Source organism: Aethalodelphis obliquidens, unplaced genomic scaffold (assembly GCF_003676395.1).
Source record: "Aethalodelphis obliquidens isolate GAN/ISIS:26980383/991018 unplaced genomic scaffold, ASM367639v1 scaffold5, whole genome shotgun sequence".
NCBI classification, from domain to species: Eukaryota; Metazoa; Chordata; class Mammalia; order Artiodactyla; family Delphinidae; genus Aethalodelphis; species Aethalodelphis obliquidens.
Window position 1 is genome coordinate 18,488,277 of NW_020837949.1, and position 25,392 is coordinate 18,513,668.

A 25,392-nucleotide genomic window follows, 5' to 3' on the forward strand; every position below is an offset into this window, starting at 1 on the left:
TGGGGCTTCTTTTTAAAATGGGAGAACCAGGGACTTCCCTGGAGGCGCAATGGTTAAGAATCCGCCTCCCAATGCAGGGGACGCGGGTTCAATCCCTAGTCAGGGAACTAGATCCCACATGCATGCCACAACTAAGAGTTCGCAGGCCACAACTAAGGAGCACACATGCCACAACTAAGGAGCTCGCGAGCCACAGCTAAGGAGCCCACCTACCACAACTAAGACCTGGCACAACCAAAAAAACAAAATTAAAAAAAAAAGGGAGAACCATGTATCTGCTGACCACCTTCTCAGACAGAGCCCTAACTGGACAGCCATGGCCCTCTTAGATTGCCAGAAGTTTAAAGGAATCCATCCTACTCCCACAAACTGACCTTAGCTGCCCCTGAGGAAAACCTGGTCTCTTGCAATAATTATCACTATCATATTTTATGGAATCTAAGATGTTACAAATTATACACCATCATTCTATATTCCACCAAGAAAGAAAAACAATGCTGCCAATTCGGCAATGGCATGCCATCAATTTAAAAAGGTGCCCTTAGTTTTAAAGTATTAAAATATTGAATATTGAATTAGTTCTAATTTATCAGTTAGAATAGAGGAAACACTTTATTTTTCCTTCAGTTTTCTACCACTTGATTATTAATTTTCCACCAAGACCCAACACAGGGGGTTGGAGACTTGAGGCTGGAGACCTCACTCATTACAGCGGGGTTCATTACAGCCCCTACACCGCTACCCCACCCCCAGGTCTGTGAAATGACATCTCCATCGGTCCCTCCATGACTGAGCCCGGCGGTGGAAGAGACGGAGACTTGAGTGAGTTGCCTAAGGTCAGACTCCAAGCTAATGGCTGAATCAGGGGTTGAACTCAGGAATTCTGACAGCAGCCTCACATAACTAATAACCATTATATCATAGCGCCTCTCCACATATTTAGACAGGGCCTCTCAAAAAATTGCTTTTTTGGGGGTGGGATGAGGTGGGTAGGGATTGTGATTTTATATTACACAGTCTACATTGCAGGACATTATAAGAGATAGCTGTGTCAAACTCAAGACTCTTCAAGGCCTGTAAGGTTTGGAGAATGTGGTCCACATGTTCAGACAGCACCCACTTTGGGAAAACTAGGAAAGAAATGTCCCCCAAGTCTCATTACCAAGAAAGGCTGTGCTGCTTCTGGGCAACTACTTGTCTTTATCTTAAGGTCACCATGAATCTTGAACCTGTGGAACTGCTCGTGCTTCCTTCTTTACTGTGACTACTAGGAAGCTTAATTTTGTGACCCTCCTCCAACAATTAGGGCTTGCACTTGACATATTAAAGCATCATCTTTTTTCTCTTTGCCTCAATATCCTTACTTTTTCATGTGTTATCTGACTGAATTGAATGCACCACTGTACACGTCCTCAAACCTTTTTGGAATGCAGTGGTAGACCATATATACGTACATACATACATATGTTCATCTTTATGAACTTTTGAAAATTTTGTGCTTCCTGGAAATTGAAACGTACATGTCCAGGTTAATATGGCAACATATAACCAGCTACCTATCCTAACTTCCCATTCAATAAATAATGAAACACGCTGCCTTTATAAAATCCAAACAAAATAACAGTAGCAAAAGTAACTGGTACTAGGAATGAAATCTAAAGTTAAGTTCATATAGAAAGTCTTGGAATATTTATTGAGTGCAGGATCCTGGGAGAGTAGAAAGAAAATATATCCTGGGAAAAGCAGAATAAATATTTTAAAAATGTAAAAAGAGTTCCATCAGCTCTCACCTCTTGTTTTTCCTACTAGAATACAGAAATAAGATTACTCCATTACTGTAGAACTATTTTCTGAAATGCTTCCCTTCCCTCACTCTCCCTTCAGGCTTTTAGATTAAGAATTTGACAATAAGAAAGTAATCATATAAAAGAATTGGTAGTAAATACTGACATTACTGAAAAGTCCAGAGAGAAATAAAATAACATTAAGTATTGAGTATAAAGCCAAAACATCTCTTAAAGATTTATTTGGGGAAAATAGAAAGAGGGGTGAGGGTCTATAAACTGAGTCTACAATTCCTAATTAAATTTATAACTGTGGGAATGGAAAAGGCAGGGAGAACTACAAACATTTTAAATTCCAAGATATACATCAGGGTAGGGAAAAATATACCTTCCAAATTACTATAAATGAAAAGAACAAAAAACTATATAGCAAAAGACATAAACCAGTAAGTGAAATGGTCAAAAAAGAGTCTCAAACTGTCAAAATTTAAGATGAAACGATAGAAAAAGGACTGAGCTCATCAGTATTAAAAAGAAATAAAAATAGTTTTGCTCCACAACTGAAAAGGCAGAAACCCAGACTGAGTTAAAAAAGAACATCCAACTGCATGTTTCTGACAACAGTGAGACCAAAATCAAATCACATGGAAAGAATAAGAGTAAGAGGATAGCACAAAATGTGTCAGGCAAATAGAAATAAGCAGAGGTGACACTGATATTACCAAAGGAAAGTTCAAAGCAAAAAGGATTCGATGAAACAAAAAGGACTCTTTTAGGACCCTTTTATATTGAAACAAGGTGAAATCCATAATTATGAAATAATGGTCCTGAGCATTTATGAGCTGGTTAACATAACATCAAAATCTAAATAGCAAGAAAACTAAAAAACTATAAAAAAGCAAACAAAATAAAGGAAAAACATTTTTATAGCGAAAAACTATTTGATATGTAAGAAGAGACAGAAAACAAAAATACAGTGAGATACTATAATACCAAGATCGTTTATGACAGAGCAAATTGATAAAAATAAGAGGATATATTTACTCAGCCATAAAAAGGGACGAAATTGTGCCATTTGCAGAGATGTGGAGAGACCTAGAAACTGTCATACAGAGTGAAGTAAGTCAGAAAGAGAAAAACAAATGTTGTATAATATCGCTTATATGTGGAATCTAGAAAAATGGTACAGATGAACTTATTTGCAAAGCAGAAATACAGACACAGATGTAGAGGACAAACGAATGGATACCAAGGGGGGAAGGAAGGAGTGGGATGTATTGGGAGACTGCAATTGACACTACTATGTATAAAATAGATAACTAATGAGAAACTACTGTATAGCACAGAGAACTCTACTCAGTGCTCTGTGGTGACCTAAATGGGAAGGAAATCCAAAAAAGAGGGTATATATGTATACATATAGCTGATTCACTGTGCTGTACAGCAGAAACGAACACAACATTGTAAAGCAACTATACTCCAATAAAAGTTAATTTAAAAAAAAGATGAGTAGAAGTCCAAACTCGAAAACAAAGAGGATATATGTAGATAGTTTTAATAATGTAATTAGAAAAACTGAATTAGTAGATGTAGCAAAATTTTATACCATAGACTTTCTTTTCAATCCCATTGATGATTTTTTAAAATTCAGCACATGCCAAGGCATAAGTTTAAAAAATATAAATTACAAAAGCCATATTTTCATTTCTTCATTATAATCCACCAAAACTAGAACTTATAAGAGAACTCTCAAAATAACTGTCAGCCAAAAAAAAAAAAAAAAAAAATCCCAAGACTATGAAGATAAACCCTTTAGAATTGTACTGTTCAATGTAGTAGCCACTAGTAACATGTAGTTATTCACATCTAAATTAATTAAAAGTATGTAAAATTAAAAATTCAGCTCCTCAGTCATACTGGACAATGTAGATATTTTTACATATTTCCATCATCACCGAAAGCTCTATTGGACAAGCACTGCTTTTAGAGAATAGATTTCATGATCATACATAAGCAAACGCTTTATAAGAAAACACAGAGTTAAAATCTTCTCTATTTAAAATAAATCTTCTCTATTTAAAATAAATATAGACCAATGACAAATTGGGATGGATATTTAAAACAAATGGGGACCCCATAGTTAATATTTAATAGACAAAGCTCTCACAAAAATATAAAACACTGACATCCCAGGATAAAAATGTAATAAAGATATGAGCCAACAGTTCACTAAGATGGAAATACTAATAAAAAATAAGCATATGAGAAATATTAAACCTAATCAATAAAATAGCATTTTTCAACTATCAAATTAGTAATGATAAACAATTATGTGGGAGTGTAAACTGGTGCAGCCTCTATGCAGAACAGTATGGAAGTTTCTTAAAAAACTAAAATAGAGTTACCATGTTATCCAGCAATCCCACTCCTGGGCATATATCCGGAGAAAACTCTAATTCAAAAAGATGCATGTACCCCAATGTTCAAAGCAGCACTATTTACAATAGCCAAGACATGGAAGCAATCTAAATGTTCATCAACAGATGAATGGATAAAGATGTGGTACGTACATACAATGGAATGCTACTCAGCCATAAAAAAAAGAAATAATGCCATTTGCAGCAACGTGGATGGACCTATAGAGATTATTGCACTACGTGAAGTAAGTCAAAGACAAATATCATGATACAATTTATATGTGGAATCTAAAAAAAAAATGATACAAATAAACTTATTTACAAAACAGAAATAGACTCAGACATAGAAAACAAATTTATGGTTACCAAAGGGGAAAGTTGGGGGGTGGGATAAATTTGGAATTTGGGATTAACACATACATACTACTATATATAAAAGAAATGATGAGGACTTACTGTATAGCACAGGGAACTATATTCAATATCTTGTAATGACCTATAATAGAAAAGAATCTGAAAAAGAATACATATATTTTTATACATATGTACAACTGAATCACTTTGCTGCACACCTAAAACATTGTAAGTCAACTATACTTCAATAAAATAAAAAAATATAAACATTAAAAAATTATAATATAGTTTATGCGAATAAGGGTGTGGTGAGATGGTCAGTCATCTGCTGAAGACAACAACAACAAAAAAATTGATAAAATCATTCTAGAAAAGCCCCCACTCTATCTTCCAGGAGCAGTGGCTCTCGATCCTGACTATCCAATTGAATCACTCTGGGAACTTTAAAAAAATACAATGCCTTAGCCCCCATCCCCACAGATCCTTATTTAATTGGCTTGGGATGGAGCCTGGACACTGGTGTTTTTTAAACTTACGGAAAGAGTGATTTGCCAATCCAGTTGAGAACCATTACTCCACAGACAACTTCAAGGTCTAGGATACAATAGAAATCCTACTTGAATGTGGGACCTGAAGAGCAGGGGTCCACTGTTTGGCTTCCCATACGGAGCTCTACCAGGCAGCCAGCTGACTGCCAACATATCCCATGACTGACTGCCCAACATATCCATGTTCTGGGAACTCAGCAAAGAAAGAAGACTGCAAGGGTGTCAAGGCAGAGAGGGCCTAAGACAGACCCCTTGACCCAGACTGGCACAGCAGAGCAGTTGGTTTCTTATGTGCTTTCACAAAGAGAATCAAAGTTACATTAAAAACAAAAAGTCAACATACCTGGAGTGGTCAAAATAATAGGGATGTGTCAGCAGCTATAGGCATGGTTCCTGGAGAGTAGGCAAGACCCAAGAATTTCTCATTAATGCAGGAACCAGATGCCTCCCGCTGATGCCTTAAAACTCTGTAAACCCTTAGAAGTTGGATGAAATCCCAGGTTAAAAGCAAGAGAGAGGCGACAGAATTGATTGAGATTGTCCTGAATTGATAGGGAATAAGATTAAATTTCTTTCACTTTGGATTTGAGCTTAAAATTAAGAGTTTGTGGCCTGAGGTATCTGTACTCACTACATACACACATCGTCCAGCTTAATCATCAAAAAAAATCCTAACAGGCGATCCTGTTATAATCCTAGGTTTATGGATGAGAGCGCTTTAGATAGAAAGCAATTTACATTTCTAACATTTTTTTGCTTTATATACTTTGATGTTATATGACCCAATTCCTAAGCGTTCATGACTGTTATACCTTTGTAATGGGATGCACCTGTTTTAATGTAAAAGGGTGTTTTATGTATCATTTAATGATTTTCATCTTGACCTCTTATTTTGTCTGATTATAAAATCACTACCCTACTGCTTTTTTAAAAATTTGTGTGATGTTTACTTTTGATGCTTCTGTAAGCATGCTTTTTTTTTTTTTTTTTTTTTTTTGCTGCGTTGGGTCTTCATTGTGGTGCACGGGCTTCTCATTGCGGTGGCTTCTCTTGTTGCAGAGCACGGGCTCTGGGGTGCACAGGCTTCAGTAGTTGTGGTGCGTGGTCTCAGTAGTTGTGGCTCGTGGGCTCTAGAGGGCAGGCTCAGTAGTTGTGGTGCATGGGCTTAGTTGCTCCGAGGCATGTGGGATCTTCCCGGACCAGGGCTCGAACCCATAGCCCCTGCATTGGCAGGTGGATTCTTAACCACTGCACCACCAGGGAAGGCCTGGTAAGCATGTTTTTTATGTACCACTAACTTTTCCACAGTCAGCAGGTAATCTGGGAAGGGAGGAAGGAGAAAGAAGAAAGGAAAGAAGGAAGGGGGAAAGGGAAGGGAAAGGAAGGGAAGGGGAGGAGAGGGGAGGGGAGGGAAGAGGAGGGAAACCCAATCATAGTGAGAGGGTGTTTTTTTTAACATTTCAGTATGAGTAAGTAGAAAAAAAAACCAAACTAAGAAAATAACAGTTCGGGGACTTCCCTGGTGGCACAATGGTTAAAAATCCACCTGCCAACGCAGGGGACATGGGTTCGAGCCCTGGTCCGGGAAGATCCCACAGGCCGCGGAGAAACTAAGCCCATGCGCCACAACTACTGAGTCTGTGCTCTAGAGCCCGCGCGCCACAACTACTGAGCCTGCGTGCGACAACTACCGAAGCCCCCGCACCTAGAGCCCGTGCTCAGCAACAAGAGAAGCCACCACAATGAGCCTGCACTCCTCAACGAAGAGTAGCCCCCACTCACCACAACTAAAGAAAGCCCACGTGCAGCAACAAAGACCCAGTGCAGCCAAAAATAAATTAATTAAAAAAAAAAACAGTTCAAATAATACAATAATATGATTGAATTAATATATACCTCAAATTTTTGTACCCTACAAAGAAAACACCTTCCTTTCAATACTCTTTCATTGTAAAACTCATGGTAAGCCAGGAATTAAACGAAAATTTTTTTCCAAAGATTATCTGCCAAAAATCTACAGCAAATTTCACACTTAATAGTGAAACATTAGAAATATTCTTTTTAAAATCAAAAGTGAGACAAGGATGTCCACTATCATTGTTTCTACTCAACATTGTATTGGAAGTTCTCTCCAGGTAAGTTTTTAAAAGAAAAAATAATGAAATGAAATTTTAAAAACAGAATAATAATAGTAATGTAAAGAAAGGGGGGAAAATTGTCATTTTTTATGATATTTGCATGGAATCCTGAAATAATCTGCAAATATATTGTCAGAATATATAATACACATGATAATTATAGAAATGAATTGCATTGCATACACCAGTCACAGAAAATATAATCTTAAAGAATATTCCACTTAAAATAACCAAAATAAAAGGTACCTAGGAATAAACCTCACTAAAGATACATATATCCTTTATGGAGAAAAGTATACAAATTTATTAAAGGAATTAAAGAAAACGTACAAAAGGGAGCATGTTTAGAGAAGGGGAGATTCAATATCATAAAGAAAACAAGCTTCCTCAAATTTATGAACTAAATGTAATTCTAACTAACTTTAAATAAGGCATTTGCAAGTTTGATAATGTCTAAAATTACTTGGAAAGCAAAATGTGAATAATAGTCATGATAATTTTGAAGAAAATCAAAGTGCATAACTTGTCCTACCAGGTTGTAAGTCTTATTATAAATGTATAGTAAATAAAACAGTAACACAGAGCAGAGAACCCAGAAACAGACCCAAACATTTATAGAAATAATATGAGAGACAAGGTCTTACAGATTAGAGAGAAAAAGAGGTGAAACAACTAGAAAAAAATTAAGTCCTACCTCAGAGCATACACAAAGCTCTATTGCAGGTAGAGTATAGACCTAAATTGGGAAGGCAAAACTTTTTTGTAAAAAGCATTTAGAATAATATCTAAGAGACTATAGTTATGACTATGGCATAGGGAAGGAACACGTAAGACATAAAAAAGCACAAGCTATCAAGAAAAAGTTTGAAAAATTTGGCCATATTAATAACTTTTACTCATTAAAATATAACATTTTAAAAGGTGAAAAGACACAGCCTTTGAAAAGATGTGCAATTCATATAACTAAAGAATTAATAACCAGAATATATAAATAAATCCTGCAAATTGGTAAGAAAAAGATAATAACCCAATTTAAAACTAGACAAAACATATAAATAGGCAACTCACAGAAGATGAGCCATAAATGGCCACTAATCTTATAAAAAATGTTCAACTTTGGAGAAATCCAAAGTACCACAATGAGTTTACATTAACACCTATTGGATTAGCAATAAAAAGATTGTCAATTCCACTCGTTGCTGAAGATGTAGAAAAATAAAAACTCTTACATATTTGTGAGGGCATAGTAGAGTAACCAATATCTGGTAAAGTTAAAGATTTGTATACCTATAACACAGCAATTCCACTCCTATAGAAGAATTTTTTCAGCTGCACCTTTTACAGTAGAAAAAAAACTGAAAACAAATTTAGCATTCATCAAGAGGAAAGTGGATACATTGTGGTACATTCTTACAGTGGAATAGTACACAGCAGTGAGAAACCTTAAAACTAAACCAACACAATGTTCATGGATTAAACCCATAAACATAAAGTTGAGAAAAAGTTAATTGATGAATATATACAGTATAAAATAAAGTTTAAAGTCATGGTGAACAAAAGTGTATATTGTTTAGAGATAGAGACATGTACCAAAGTCTTTATCAAATAGAAGAAAGTCTCCTCTATTCCTAGATTTTTATCATGAATGGGTGTTAATCTTTGTTAAATGGTTTTTCTGCATTAATTGATCTGATCATGTAAATTTTTCTTGTTTGCCTGTTATTATGGTAGATTACATTGGTTGATTTCAATTAGTGAATCAGCATCCCTGGGTTAAACTCTACTTGGTCATGGTGTATAATTCGTTTTATGTAGTGCTGAATTTTATTTGCTGAAATTTTTAAAGGATTTTTTGCATCTATTCATGAGTGATACTGGTTTGCAGTTTTCTTTTTTTGTACCATCTGTCTGACTTTGGTATCAGAGTAATATTTGCCTCAGAAAATAAGTTGGGAACTGTTCCTTCCTTTTTCATTTTCTAAAAGAGATTATGTAGAATTGGTATGAATTCTTTTGTAAACATTTGGTAAAATTCTCCAGTGAAAGCATCTGGGCCTGGAGATTTCTTTTTCATAATTATGAATACTTTAATTCAATTTAATTATTCAATTCCCATAATACATCAATATTTATAGGGTTACTCAAATGATCTATCTCATACTGTGTGAGTTGTGGTAGTTTGTTTTTGAGGAATTGGTCCATTCCATCTAAGTTGTCAAATTTGTGTGTGTAGAATTGTTTGTAGTATTCCCTATTATCTTTTTGATGCCTGCAGAATCTGAAGTTTCATCCCATTTCACTTATAATATTGGTAATTTGTGTCTTCTCTTTTTTCTGTCAGTTTAACCAGAGAGAGGTTGTCAATTTTATTGATCTTTTCTAAGAACTAGCTTTTTGTTTTACTGCTTTTTCTCTATTCCTTTTATGTTTTCATTTTCAATGATTTTTGCTCTGTGTTGTTTCTTTCTGCTTATTTTGGGTTTATTTTTATTTCCCAGGTTCTTGAGGTAGGAGCTTATTGATTTAAGAATCCTCCTCTTCAGTTTCTTTTTTTTTTTTTAACATCTTTATTGGAGTATAATTGCTTTACAATGGTGTGTTAGTTTCTGCTTTATAACAAAGTGAATCAGCTATATGCATACATATATCCCCATATCCCCTCCCTCTTGAGCCTCCCTCCCACCCTCCCTACCCCACCCCTCTAGGTAGTCACAAAGCAACGAGCTGATCTCCCTGTCCTATGCAGCTGCTTCCCACTAGCTAGCTATTTTACATTTGGTAGTGTATATGTCCATGATACTCTCACTTTGTCCCAGCTTACCCTTCCCCCTCCCTGTGTCCTCAAATCCATTTTCTAATAGGTCTGCATCTTTATTCCCATCCTGCCCCTAGGTTCTTAATGACCTTTTTTTTTGTTTTTTAGATTCCATATATACGTGTTAGCATACGGTATTTGTTTTTCTCTTTCTGACTTACTTCACTCTGTATGACAGACTCTAGGTCCATCCACCTCACTACAAATAACTCAATTTTGTTTCTTTTTATAGCTGAGTAATAAATAGAACTACCATATAGTTTCATGTATTTTTAAATTCCCTTGAGACCATAGATCTCTCTTTAATTCTCCTAGGCCCAAAGATTATTTAAGACTGTGTTGTTTCATTTCCAGATGTTTGGAGACTTTTCTATTATCTGTTATTAATTTCTAGTTTGATTCCATTGTGGTCAGAGAACATACTTTGTATGATTTGAATTCTTTTAAATTTGTTAGGTTTCTTTCATGGTCCAGGGTATGGTCTGTCTTGGCTAATGTTCCATGAGAACATTCATGAAACACTCTTGAAAAGAATGTTTATTGGGCTGTCACTGGAACGTTCTATAAACGTCAATTAAATCCTACTGGTTGATGATGTTGTTGAATTATTATATACTCTTGGAGGTTTTGTCTAATTGTTCTATCAACTGTTGAGAAAGAGATGTTGAAATATACAACTGTTTCTCCTTTCGGTTCTGTCAGTTTTTGCTTCACGTTTTGTAGTTCTGTTCTTTAGCGCATACATAGTTAATCACGTTATGTTTTCTTGGTGGACTGACCCTTTTATCCTTATATAATGTATCTCTATATCTTGTAATTTTTTTTTCTCTGAAGCCTACTTTATCTGATACAAATATTACCACTCTTCCTTTCTTCTGATAATGGTTGCATGATATATGCAAACACTTTTCCATTCTTTTATTTTCAACCTATGTTGTTAAGTTTCAAGTGAATTTCTTGTAGAAATGATATAACTTGGTCATGTTTTTTTAATCCCCTCTGCCAACCTCTGCCTTTTAATTGGTGTCTCTAGACCATTTACTCTAATGTAACTGTTGGTATGGTAGAGCTTAAGGCTGCTTTTGGTATTTTGTTTAGTTTTTAGGTTCTCTGTTTTCTATTTCCTGACTTCCTACGTGTCACTTGAACATTTTTAAAATTCCATTTTTATTTATCTATAGTGCTCTTGAGTGTATCTCACAAAGTAGCTTTTTTAGTGGTATCCTAGGTATTATATTATTCATATATGACTTATCACTGTCTCCCGGTGTTGACATTTTAACCGTTTGAGTGAAATGTAGAAAGCTTACCTCCTTTTAAGTCCCTTTACTCCTGTTTATAATTGCCTTAAATTATATATACCTTCTACATATATCAAGAACCACATCAGACAACGTTATAATTTTTGCTCAACCATCAAACATAATTTAGAGAACTCAAGATGAGGAGGAACTTCTATTGTATTTATCCATATTTTCACTATTTCCACTGTTCTTTTTTCTTTATGTTTCAAATTACCTTCTTTTATCATTTTCATTCTGTTTCAAGAATTTTTTTTTCTTTTGGCCATTCTTTTAGGCTAGGTCTGCTGTCAATATAGTCTCTTAGTTTTCCTTCACCTGAGAATGTCTTGATTTCCTCCTTCATTCCTGAAGGACATTTTTACTGAATAGAGAATTCCAGATTGACAGGTTTTTTCTCTTAGGACTAGAAAATGTTGTTCCATTTCTGTGGTTTCTGGCAGTACTATAGTTTCTGATGAGAAATATGCTATCACTTGATTTGTTTTTTCCTTATAATTAAGATATTGTTTCTCTCTTGCTGCTTTGAGATATTTTTCTTTGTCTTTTTGACAAAGTTTGATTATGTGTCTTGTTGCAGATTTATTTGGGTTTTTCCTGTCTGGGATTCATCATCTTCTTGAATTTGTAGGGTTTTGGCTTTTGCAAAATTGGGGCAATTTTCAGTAATAATTTTTTAGCCCCATACTCTTTTTTGTTCTTCTGGATCTCTAATGACATAAGCATTAGATCTTTTCATATAGTCCTACATGTCCTTGGAGCTCATTTTATTTTTCAGTCTATTGTCTCTCTGTTGTTCAGATTAGGTAACTAAAATTGCTCTGTCTTCGAGTTCACTGATTTTTTTCTTCTGTCCTCTCCATTTTACTGTTGAGTCCATCCAGTAAGTTTTAAAATTTCAGTTATTTCAATTTCAGTTCTAAAAGTTCCATTTGTTTCTTCTTTATATCTTCTATTTCTTTTCAAGACTATTTCTTTGCTAAGATTGTGTCTCTTTTTCAGTTGTTTCAGTCATGTGCATAATTGCTTGTTGAAACATCTTCATCACAGCTGCTTTAAAATCCTTGTCAGATAATTCCAAGATCTGTTTCTCCTCTGTGTTGGCATATGTTGATTGACTTTTCTCATTTAAGTTAAGGTTTTCCTTATTCTTGATAAGTATTTTTTAATTATTATACCTTAGACATTTTGGATAATATGAGACTCTGGATCTTATTTAAACCTTCTGTTTAGTTGACCTTCTCTGACACCATGCCAGTTGGGGAGAGAGCACTGAGTCATTACTGCCAGGTGGAGGTAGAAGTCTAAGTTCTCCACTTGGCCTCTCTTGACACTTAGGATGGGAAAAGTGGGAATGATGCTGTATTAATGCTGAGTGGGTGTGGAAGTTTAGGTCCTCACATGGCCTCCATTGACACTGCAAGGAGATAGGTCAGTGGTGAAGGTGCTGGACCTCCACAAGACCTCTGACACCACCTGATGGGAAGGGGAAAAGGTGCGTCATTACTACCAGGTGAGGAATGGCAGTCTAGGTCCCTAAGTAGCCTTCAATGATACTCTGAGAGGGGGTTCTTATTAACACTGGGTGGTGGTAAACATCCTGGCTCTCCACAAAAATTTCCCTGATACTATCACATCAGGGAAGAGAAGGGGAACATTGTTACAGCTAGAAAAGTGTGGAAGCCTTTGCTAACAAGGGTGAGAAAAAGGATGGGGCCAGAATTTTACTCACAGTATTTAGCTGGAGTAAAGCAGTCCTTGTCTAAAAGGTTTCTGTGTTGCTAGTCTGCTCCTTTCCTAGTCTTTTAGCTAGAAGGAGCAGGCTCTTTGTTGGAAATTTTGTTGTCTGTATCATTAGTGTTTTGGGGTTTTAGCTTCTCCAGCACCCAGTTTAGGATAACTAAGGCAAAAGGAGACCCAGGGAAATTACCATTATGTCATTACTCAGGTCCCAGGGTCCTCAGGTGGTCTGCCTTCTTCCTTCTAACTCTCAATCTTACCTTTGTTTTATATATAATTTCTATGCTTTTAGCTGTGCTTAGTAGGAGAAATTGTATTTTAAAAGCATCTCTTCCATATTGTTTGAAATTGAAACTATTATTTTTATATCTTCCCTTGTGTCTAAAATATTTTATAATAACTTTTAAAAAGATTAGATGATGCTGGTGAATCCTTGGGGCACAGCGACCCACTCTCTGCACCCCTACTTTTCCAGAGAGCATTGCCTCCCTTCTCCGGCTCAGCCTTGTACTCTCCTCCACATTCCCCCTCCCAGCCTCTCCTACCCACTCCAGGAAAAGAACTTTAACCAGCTCCTGTTGAGAACAGGGCTAGGTGGAAGATAGGAGCCAACAGCAAATCGTGTTACATCCAAATTTGAGTTACGGGGAAGGGGATTATCAAAGGAGGTTTTGATATTTTTTAAAAAGGAAAGCATTAGAGGATTTTGATATTTAAAATATTTAACAATTAGTGCCGTACTATGGGAAGGCTCTTGGTCCCATGAATCACCATGCACAGAGGATTCAGAGGAAAGACCATTTACCCATCCAAACGGGTGCATTTCAGTGTTTTAACAACCAGCATAGTCTCGTTCACACAAATCAGCCGAATACCAGCCTCGCCTATAACTGCTCAATTTTTCTTCTGCAGATGGCAGGAAGTGAAACCACAAAGACAATGAAAATTGCTTATAAACCTTTCATAATCAGAGTCAAAAAAGGGTGAAATAAAAGAAATACCTGATTTATTTCTTCATATTGCTAAAGGAATTTGAGGTATCATGTTGGTCAGAAGTTAAATGGAACTCCATAATTTTTTCATAATGAGAAGAACAAAATATTTCAATCCTGTAAAGTATACACTAATGCTATAAATGGACGCATTGAAATTTTAAGAGCACAATCTTCATTGTCTTTATCCCACAATCACTATGCATGTAGCAAGGCAGAGATCTTGGGAGATTTTGCCATCTGATATTTCAGAGCAGGAAACAGCTAGAAAATTCATTCATAGCTGTGGGAAAAACTGAAATTCCATTTATAAAAGCTAAGAATAACTTACATTTTAAAAAAGATAGACACTATTCAGAGAATCACAAAAGAAACTGAGAGAATTAAGGCATATAGAGCATTCTTTTGTAGGTAGTTGGTTGAGTGAGGAATAGCCAGGATCCATGGCCAGGGGAGACAAAGGGACTGGACATGATCAGAGCAAGTTTTCCATGTTAAGATCAAATGTCAGGTATGGGTCTACTTGCGGCCCTGAGGGATCGGAGGGAGGGTGGGTTTGGTGTTGGAACCTGGGCGACTGATGCTTGAGATCGTCTGTCTTCTGTGTTGGAGAGACCCTTTTCCACATGGAAATACCTGTTTATGTAGTGCTGTAAAACATTAAGAAAAAAAAGATACGGTATGTATAGTTAACCCCTTGGTACACTAAACAAAGAAAATAAACATTGCATGATGTAAGAACCAGAATAACTTTCAGAATTCATTCATAACAAACTATAAGAAATAAATGACACCCAAATAAGAAAAATAAGGGATGAGGTTGAGAATATATCATGTGCGTGGTTGGACAAACCTTGGGCTGGGTAGACTTGCCCAATGACCAGAAGGTTGCTACAGCAAGCAATTCCTATGCTACTCTTCTACCCTGCTCATTTATACCCTCTGTAATAATGCCCTGCACAATATTCCTTTTCAATCATATGTGAGTAGACTTAGCACAGACACAAACACACACTCTGAAGTCCTTCCTAGAGAAAACTCATCTAGTGCCCTTTAAGACTGGCTTGTTAACCAAGGAGGAAGACACCAAGGATGAACCACAGAGCTAGGTTCCTCTGGGGACTATGGAAGCAAGAGGAGTTTGGAAGATGAGACTGAAGGTGGAAGCATAGTGTCCACAGAGGAAGCCGAATTCTCAGTGGGGAGAAATCAGTGTAGGAGGGATTGAGAGAGTGAGGCAGAGGATTCTACAGGAAGTGAGCAAAATGAAGTGACCTATAAGATCGGGAAGACGCAGCTTATTAAACAAACCAATGCAATCCAAAATGTTAAAGGCAAAATGGACCTTTTTAAGGTATATTTAGAGCAAGAATGGCATACTCCTTGAGAAGATGAGATCCTGTTAACAGAGGACAAAAAAAGATAAAAGGGACTTCCCTGGTGGTCCAGTGGTTACGACTCCACGCTTCCAACTGCAGGGGGCGTGGGTTCGAACCCTGGTTGGGGAACTAAGATCCCCACATGCGGTGCAGCCAAAAAAAAGAAAAAAGAAAAGGTTCCTCCTTATTTTCTACTTTTTTTTCATCATGGAGATATTTTTTTAAGCTGGAAAGGGTAACAAAAATATCTTAAGCAAATAAAGGCCCCGAAGAAGAAAGAAGACAATAGAAGAACAGGGCTCCCTTCTACATCAGTTCCCTTGTCCACACCCAGGTAAGCTACCTCCCAGGGTGCTGAAATAACTGACAGAAGTAATTTTAGGGTGTCTGGTCTTTGAGAATTCATTGCAATGAGAAAAGTACTGGAGGCAAATAATATTGCCATTTAAAAAAATGGAAATAAAGATCTACAAACCGGCACACCTGACTTTAAACCTCAGCAAATTCCAGTTTATTAAAGAAATGGTTTGTGCATTCAGAAAGAACTGTAGTGAGTGATAAGTGTTGGAAGGGATTTGCAAAGAAAAATTATTTCAAATTAACTTAATTTCCCTATTACTTATGCAGGGGTCAACAACCTATAGCACATAGGACAAATCTGGTCTGCAGCCCATTTTAGTAAATAAAGTTGAATGGAAACCAGCCCATGCCCATTCATTTACATATTGCCTATGGCTGTTCTCACACTGCAATGGTAGGGTTGAGTGGTTGCAAAAAAGTCTATGTTGTCCACAAAGCCAAAAGCATTTACTGTCTGGTTCTTTACAGAAAGCTTCCTGACCTCTGAGTTAGAAAATCCGACTGATATAATGCAAGGCACGCATCGCAGTTTCTTGTGTGAATGCACCAGAGAGATGTGAGTAAGCGTCACAAAGCAGGTAGACTCTCCCTGGAAGTCAGTGTCCAAAGACTTGTCACAGGATGTTTCTCTTAGCCAAGTCCTGGGTCCCAATGTTGACAGCAACAATGACAAAGGCATAGGTGGCATGTTTGCTGGCTGAATAGAAATCTATAAAGTAGTAAATATGGAAGATGAATCAAGACCCCAAATGATCTAATCCAGTTGGAATGTGGGGCTGAAACCAAAAGGATAAAAAGCTGAAGATAAAAGTTGCATTTATGTAAAAAAAAAAAAAAATCAACAGCACATATACTGGATGATATAAACTTGGTTTGGCAGTTCGTATGAAAAAAAAAAAATGTGGGTTTAACTGACCGAGAGCTAGTAGTGTGATGTGATTTCTGAGAAAATCACCACAGAAAGATGTTGGCAAGATGGCAGGTTAGGAAGCTCCAGGCCCCTGTTCTCCCAGGGAAACATTAAAAGAAAAACTAGAGGGCATCCCTGGTGGTGCAGTGGTTGAGAGTCTGCCTGCCGATGCTGGGGACACGGGTTCGTACCCCGGTCTGGGAAGATCCCAGATGCCGCAGAGCGGCTGGGCCCGTGAGTCATGGCCGCTGAGCCTGCGCGTCCGGAGCCTGTGCTCCGCAACGGGAGAGGCCACAACAGTGCGAGGCCCACGTACTGCAAAAAAACCCAAAAAACAAAAAACTAGAGACTAGCTAAAGTAACTTAATAGGAGCTCTGGAAATCAGTCAATGATCTACAGCAACCAAGTGAACGCCCAACCATGAAAAAACCACATTAGCAAGGGTAAGAAATCTCATGTTTTTACTCACCTTTGCCCCTCCCCCTCCCAAGGGGCTGAAGTACAGTTTGGGGGAAGAGGGGCCTGGCTCCCAGTTCCCTCCTGAGAGCCCATCTAGCGGCAGCCTGATTGGCCTCTGTGTCACCTAACTCATAGCCCAGATGGCTAGAAGTGGCACAGCTGGGATCTCAGGCTAGAGGAAGCTATAGGAAGCAGCGGGCCGGGCTCCTGAAAAACCCTGAGGAGGCACAGACCTAAAGACGCCTGGGACAAGAGATTCTTACTTGAGGAACACCACAGAACAGCTAAGGCTCCAAGAAAAAGCAGGAGAAAGATGCTTAGGGCAATTAATACATTCATTTAAAAGCATCTGTGTATACTGGGGAACTGGGGAAAAGCACACACAGAGGTCAGGGAAAGGGCACGCCCAGAAAGGGACTGAAAAGACCCTGAGCCTTCACACTGGACTGACCCTGGGCTCAGAACATGCCCCACCAGTCAGCGAAGGGCGTCCCCTGCACGGAGCCAGTCCACGTCCTGGGAGAGGTAGCTGCTTTTTCAAATGCCCAATTTTCAACACGGGATCACAATGCACATAAAGAAACAGGAAAACCTGGCCCATTCACATGAAATAAATCTCCAGAAACCATCCCAGCAGAAAACAACCACAATCTTTTATGTGTATAAAAATTTACAATCATAATACCTAGCAGATATCCAGCACTTTACTTCTTACTTACACCATACCCCACCTTGCTGGTCCTGTATTATTATATTATGTATTACATTATAATATATATATATTACAGTAATATAGGATATTACTATATTATTGTGGGATGGATATTATTATTCCTAAGGCTCAGACATTAATTGATTTGCCCAACACTGTACAGCCAGACAATAGTAGAAATGGAACCAAAACCCAGGTCTTCTGATTCCTAATGCAATGTTCTTTCCACAGCCCTGCCCCACGGGTAACAGCCCCCCTTTGCTCTGGCCAGACTATGTTTGGAATGTAGTTTCCAACTCTTAAGTATCCCATTTATAAGGAAGGATACAGGAAGAGGAGAGAAAATGAGACGGGAAAGGTCTGGGAACACGACCTGTGGGAAGCCAGAACCATGATGAGCTTTAAGGACATGTCTGTCCCAGGGCTCCTGGGTTCCCTCAGGCTCTGAAGTGGCAGCTCACAGCCTTTAAAAGAGGGCCCAGAACACTTCACACATCCTGTGAGATGACATAGTATGTCTACTTGAGAATTTGGGATTATATCCTGGAACTTGAGTCTTGGGACTTGTAAAAAATTAATAACAGAAACCTCCATGCAGTGGAGCTGGGAGACCAGAAGGGGGAGCCTCTCACGCCCTGCGACCATAGCAGAGCCCCAAAGGAAGAAGTCTCCTCTTCTTTCCTGGCAAGGACTCAGTCAATGAAAAGCCATGGACTCTTTCTTGGTTTATTAAAGCTCTCCCAATTCCCTTTCCCTCTATAAGAAGCTTTCTCCTTCCTTTGCCCTGTGCGGCCTTGCATGTGGCTCACTGTGGTTGTAGACCCCGAAGTGATCACTAATAAACCCATCTTGGCTGGAGAAATACCTGGCAGTCTGTTTACTTCAGGCCAACAGATTCTAATTTATTGCTTCTGTCCTCCCTTATGAGTAAAATGCTGGAAAATACCCTATCTCGGTCAGCTGTCCTGAATACAGCTACACCTGAAGAGGGCGTCCACCTCTGAAATGGTTAGAAGGTGCCTGATTCGGGACCTTCCTTCTGGAGATGCCACCTACTGTGTCCTATTGTCCCTGGCGACCTAACACGTCTGTACTCTTTCTGGCTCCCATGGTCACCTGAGGAAGCAGGGGATTCTCAAGTCTTCTTCTGGTCTCAGGCAGACCACCCCACCTCCCGCAGGCTACTAATATTGGCTTCTCTTAGCCTCCAGGTCCTAGAGAATTCCGCCCAATTTATTCATTCCTCTATCAGTTGCTCACAGAGCCCCATAATGGGTTACTCTCTCCCTTTTCCATTTTCACCTCTAGCCCTTCAGCCTCCCCACACTGTTTAAGGTCTTTACTCAATGTTCTTTATGAACATTGCCAGAGACAAAAATGCGATGGCCATGCTGTCTGTGCCAGGAGACATGCATTCGCAAGTCTGTTGGGGAGCAAGGTGTAAAAAGGAGGTGAAGAGGAGGGGCTGGCCTGATCCTTCAAACCCCAAACCACCAGGATTCTGCCAGACCCCCAGGGCAGGAGACTGGTCAGTGATATGAAAACTTCCCTGCGTTTCTTCACCTTCACTGAATGTAGCCCAAGTTGCTAAAACCTCCTTTCGAGAGCACGTGCCCCTCATCCCAGAACACCCCTGCAGGCCGTGTGGCCAGATGGGCAGAGCAGCAGTCCACTCTAAGTAGCTAAGCAACCCTGGGCACATTTCTGATCTTTTTTAACTTTGTTTCTCATCTATTACAATGGGGGATAAATAACCCAGCCTGCCTCAAAGGAGAGATTCTCAACTTTAAACACACATTTAATTTTAAAAAATCAGAAACAGAAAGACAGTGGGAAATAGATATAATTATAATATTAATATTTATATGAGAACAATATGTAAATGACTCATACCTTTTAGGGCCTGATCCTCAATATCACCTATTGTTGATTCTGGGTGTGAATAAATTCTGTCTTCCGGAGGCCGAAAAGGCAAGTCTTTTGACCATGGACAAGATTCAAATAATGCAGAGTATTTCATGGAATCACTGGAATCCATGCCACTGAAAAATGAAAAATGAATATATCTTTGAGATGAAATAGCATTAATGGCCATATGATCATTGGGTTATCTTTGTCAAATCATTCAGTAGTTTGCAAACATATCTCTGTTGAGCTAAAGTTTTCAATGATACATAGGTACCAAGACCTATTAGCAGCTGATATGTTAAGTACTGTATATATTAGCATAGACTTCTCATCCATTATACAAAACATCACTGAATATCTTCTAAGAGCAAGGCATCCTGAGAGGTGCTGGCATCTATAAAACAAGATGGGTCAGGCATGGATCCTAATTCCTAGGACTTCAGAATCAAGTGCAATTTATATAGGGCAGTCCTTGGACAGAGAAAAATGAAAGCGTGTTAGGGGGCCTGATCTGGACCACACATTGGGCATACCTGAGGCTAGTTTTTTGTCCCCCTTTTTAGGACAAGGTTGGGGTGTGACCTGGGTGCCTGAAGTCTCTGTGTCTGGGCCAGTGGGCTTCCTACCAGTTGGCTACTCTCCTTTGGGCTCCACCTGCTTCCTGGCTTCCTCTGGGGGAAGCAACTCCACTGCGGCGGAGCTCATCCTGCAGAGCGAGCACTGTGAACAGCTGAGCATGGTTCATGGCAAGATTAAACATTATTTCTTGTATTTATTAATTAGCTTTTGTGAACTATTTACCTCTTTTCTTCATTTCTCTTTTGAGGATCTAAATGTTTTCCATATCAATTTATGTGAATATATATGTTATATATTATATATTGAATTATATATTATAAATTAAATATATAACATAAAACATATATGAATAGTATATTCAATATATTATATATGTTAGATGTTACATATACTATATATCATATATAGTATATTATATGTTATTAATATATATCTCATATAGCTTCCTGTTTTCCTTTTTAATTTGTTTTGGACGTAGAGCAACTTAAAATGTTTATATAATCAAAATATATTCATCTTTTCTTCTGCGATTTTACTCATTTCTTTAAAAACATTTCATTAACACTTTAATCAGCCTACTAAATACATATAGTTAGAATTAAGTCATATAGAAGGGCTTAAAATAGAAAGTAACGGTGACCCCAATTTCATTCTCCTGAGAGCCAACCATTCTTAAATGTTCTTCGATATTCTGACAATAAACATTTTATTTCTAAATGTCACTGATTTTTATTGACTTGCCAGTTTTAAACATATCTTTGATACAGATTTCTGCTATGATCAAAAAGGATTTAGCTAACTTAATAACCTCCCCCCATTTTTCTCCCCACAAACAGTTCTATCACTATTTTCAGTTCCTCCATCGGTCAGATCTACATCTTCATGTATCATATTTAACAATCCCCATTTCTTGTTCCATCAACAGCAGATGATATATACTCACTTGCCATCTCCACCTCCTAAACTCTGTCACTGGAAATTTTTACTGTCAAAATTGATTGTATTAAGTTTTTTTAAAAAAAATAATTAATTATTTATTTATTTTTGGCTGTGTTGGGTCTTCGTTTCATGCGAGGGCTTTCTCTAGTTGCGGCAAGCGGGGGCCACTCTTCATCGCGGTGCGCGGGCCTTTCACTGTCGCGGCCTCTCTTGTTGCGGAGCACAGGCTCCAGACGCGCAGGCTCAGTAGTTGTGGCTCACGGGCCTAGTTGCTCCGCTGCATGTGGGATCTTCCCAGACCAGGGCTCAAACCCATGTCCCCTGCATTGACAGGCAGACTCTCAACCACTGCACCACCAGGGAAGCCCTGTATTAAGTTTTGTATTCATAGTTATGTCTTTTCATAATTTAGCTAAAGGTTGATTTAAAATGTTGAAAATCAATAGATAATTGTTTACTGCAAAGCCTAGTAGGTGGCTATGATTATGCTTTCTTCTCTGTATTTCCAACGTAATGATTCCCATCTCAGCAAAGAAGTACGAGTCTAGGATCAAGTTCAAGTTGACCTCCACTTGTTCACATTCCACATTTAACTTCAGTTCATACACAGCAGTAGCAAAGGCTGATCCAAATTGGGTCTATTCAAGATAAAGCCTGTCATTTAAGTGAGGGTGTCCACATCTTACCAGGATGATGTTATGACTACCAGAGATGTAAAGGGTAGAAGCAAGTCTCAATGAGGTGTTCCCAGGAGCTCTATCACTGGAAACACAGTACAATTAGCTCTCTGGGCCTGTCCTTGACCCAGGATGAAATACAGTGGGTGGTGTACGCATACTAAGGGGACACGTCCAATGTGTCTGAATGGCAAGCAGAGGCTGCAGCTCTTGGGCGGTAGTTCACGGCTTGAATCCAGAACCAGTGCTCCTGGAAAGCTTCCATATTGCTGAGCATGGACATGGGCTGCTCGCTGGACCTAAGCTTCCTGTCAACTACAGCCAGGGCCAGATGGCATCAACATTCCCAGGCAGGGATACTCCAGGATGGGGCAATCTCCCTGTGCCTAGGGGTTCTGCTCAGAAGTTTTGACTACTGGTTATCAACTAGAGAAGTCTAATGGCTTGCTTGAAGGCGGGGGTACCTCTTACTGGGTTGGACAGAGTTCTTGGGTCTGTCTTCCTGTTACTAGACAACAGCTTTTGGACCCCCTCACAGAATGCTAGCCCCCTTCAGGTAGAACACCCATGCTCCTCGAAGACTTTGTTTCCCAATTTCTTGCTTCCATGTAAGGTAAGTGAGCTTGTCCAAGAAGCGCTTCCTAGAGAAGTATATAAACTGAGACCAGTACTGCCAACATTTGGATTTTCCAGTCACTGAACAACTCTTTCCTCTACCCCTGCAGTGGAAAAGGGCCGTGATTAACCCATGCTTGGGGTCTTCTCTCTAGAAGTATAACCAGACTGAGTCTTTTCCCCCTGAACACAGACGTAGATGCATTTAGGTTTTATGGGTTACATCTTTTATTCCAAACTATAGAAGCATAAAGATGTTCTTCTTTTTTTAGTAAAAAAAACAATAATCCATAGATTTTATGGCCAAATCTCTAAAGTGATATAAATAGAGTATGTTGAAGGGAACTTAGAAAGAAAATGGCACCAAAAATTTCACTGGATTTTTTTCGGTACACGGGCCTCTCACTGTTGTGGCCTCTCCCGCTGTGGAGCACAGGTTCTGGACGCGCAGGCTCAGCGGCCATGGCTCACGGGCCCAGCCGCTCCGCGGCATGTGGGATCTTCCCGGACCGGGGCACGAACCCGTGTCCCCTGCATCGGCAGGCGGACTCTCAACCACTGCGCCACCAAGGAAGCCCTTCACTGGATTTTTAATATATATTTTATTTGCCTGCTAGGGTTGCCGTAACAGAGTACCGAGGATTGAATGGTTGAAAGTCACTGTCTCACAATTCTGGAGTCTAAAAGCCCAAGATCAATGTCAGCAGGGTTGGTTCCTTCTGAGGCTGTGCAGGAGAGTCTGTTCCAGGTCTCTCTACTAGCTTCTCATGTTTTGCTGGCAATCTTTGACCATCCTTGGCTTCTGCATCACCCAAGCTCCCTTGCTGTGTGTGTGTGTGTGTGTGTGTGTGTGTGTGTATGTCCAAATTTCTCCTTTGTATATGGACACCAATTATATTGGATTAAAGGTTCACCCTTTCCAAGTCTGACCTCATCTTAACTAAATGCATCTGTAATGACCCTACTTCCAAATAAGGTCACACACTGAGGTACTGGGATTAGGACTCCAATATGTACATTTGCGGGGAGTTGAATTATGTACACAATTCAACCCAAAACACATATGTTTTGGTCTCTTATTTTTGGAAAAGAATACCTCTTCATTTAAAACACACACCAAAAAAGGGATCACAGAGCAAGTTCTGCCTTTCAAACGATTACTTTTCTTTTGTATCAAAGGAAGTATTAAGAGTAAATGAAAATGCTTTGAAAGTCAGGAGTCAAAAAGTGGCTGGGGAAAAAAAAAAAAAAAAAAGTGGCTGGATTGAAAGGCACATGTGTTACCACGAGGAAAGGGTCAGACTTGAGTGAACGTCTGACCCACCCTTTTCACTGTGGGAACAGATGATAAATAAGCCCACTGCAGCCTAGTAGGCATTTTATTTTATTTTTTTAAATTCTGTTATGGACTGAATGTTTGTGTCCCTACCCCACCCTGCCCAAATTTATATATTGGAATCCTAACCCCCAATATGATGGTGTAAGGAGGTGAGACCTTTGAGAGGTAATTAGGTCAGGAGGTGAAGCCATCATGAATGAGATTAGTGCCCTTATAAGAAAAAGCGAAAGACAGCTTGCTTCCTCTCTCTGTTTTCCACCATGTGGGGACACAGCAAGAAGCCAGCCATCTGCAAACCAGGAAGAGGACCCTCGTCAGAACCCGGCCACGCTGGCCCCCTGATCTCAGACTTCTCAGCCTCCAGAAGTGTGAGAAAGAACTGTCTGCTGGTTAAGCCACTCAGCCTACAGTAATTTGTTATAACAGCCTAAACTAAGATATTCTTTCTCTCACTGTACTCCTATCAGGCTACCTAACTGTACTAAAAAATCCAGAGTGTGAATAAATCCTCAGAGATCTACAGTTTCAACACTGTCATTGTAATTTGTTAACTAACTATAATCTAGAGTCTCTAGTATCCTGTGAGATGTGCAGACTTGGGTGGCCATTTAGTGGGGCCTGTTGTTTTTCATCATCAAATTTATGAAAGGAAACCCAAAGTATTACAATAATAAAACTCAGAAATAAAGGAAAGCATTACTCCTTTTTTAAATTGACACTCTCATTATGACACATCACCCTCATAAAACATCTCTTTGCTGTGGCAGACTTTTTAAATGACATATTAATATTTTAAAGTTATATTAATACTTCAAATATTATAAAATGCTCATTGTTGAAAATATCGGGAAGAACAAAGAAAATAAAAATTGGCCACAATCCCACCACTAGAAGATAATAACTGATACTATTTTGGTATATATCTTTTTAGTGTTTTTTTTCTATACATACACATGAATATTTTTAAACCTGTATTATGCTGGATATACATGTGCACCTGATATTTAACACACCATTTATATTATAAGCATTGATTTGTATTTAACTCTTTATAATTTATGTAAAATTTGTTTTAACATATAAAGTGATATAAGAAACTTAATTGTATCTTTAGGACCTATTTTTCCCATTTACTGAATATTTCATCAAATTCTCATGGATTTTTAATAATTTTTTTAGGATATAAAAATAAACCATATATATCCTGTACAGACGATTTAGAAGTTACAGGAAAAAAGATAAAGAAGAAAATGAAAATAACTGATAAATCTAGAGGAAGACCCACTGCTAATGTTTTAGTGTGCTTGCTTCCAGTCACTCTTGTCTACTTTGTTGCCATGCATTCAGAGAGACCAAACCCACGGACCCCTTCTAAAGAGTTCTTTACTTGATTCTCTGTCACTGCTCCGGCCACAGATGATTGGA

At 38.5% G+C, this 25,392-nt stretch overlaps 1 protein-coding gene across 6 annotated transcripts in view; it reads right to left on the reverse strand.

Moving 5' to 3' along the window:
- Positions 1-10,873: 10,873 nt before the first annotated feature.
- LRGUK (leucine rich repeats and guanylate kinase domain containing) overlaps positions 10,874-25,392 on the reverse strand; it is a 121,983-nt gene continuing 107,464 nt past the window's right edge. For 3 of the 6 annotated variants that reach the window (XM_027101889.1, XM_027101887.1, XM_027101886.1), the window contains 2 exons: positions 19,804-19,952; positions 10,874-14,739 (listed from right to left, as the gene is read on the reverse strand). In XM_027101889.1, coding sequence (XP_026957690.1) covers positions 14,609-14,739; positions 19,804-19,952 — 280 coding nt within the window. In that variant the 3' untranslated portion in view covers positions 10,874-14,608. Of the gene's footprint in view, positions 14,740-19,803; positions 19,953-25,392 lie in introns of those variants that run through there. The other 3 variants (XM_027101891.1, XM_027101890.1, XR_003431880.1) reach the window with 3 other exon arrangements.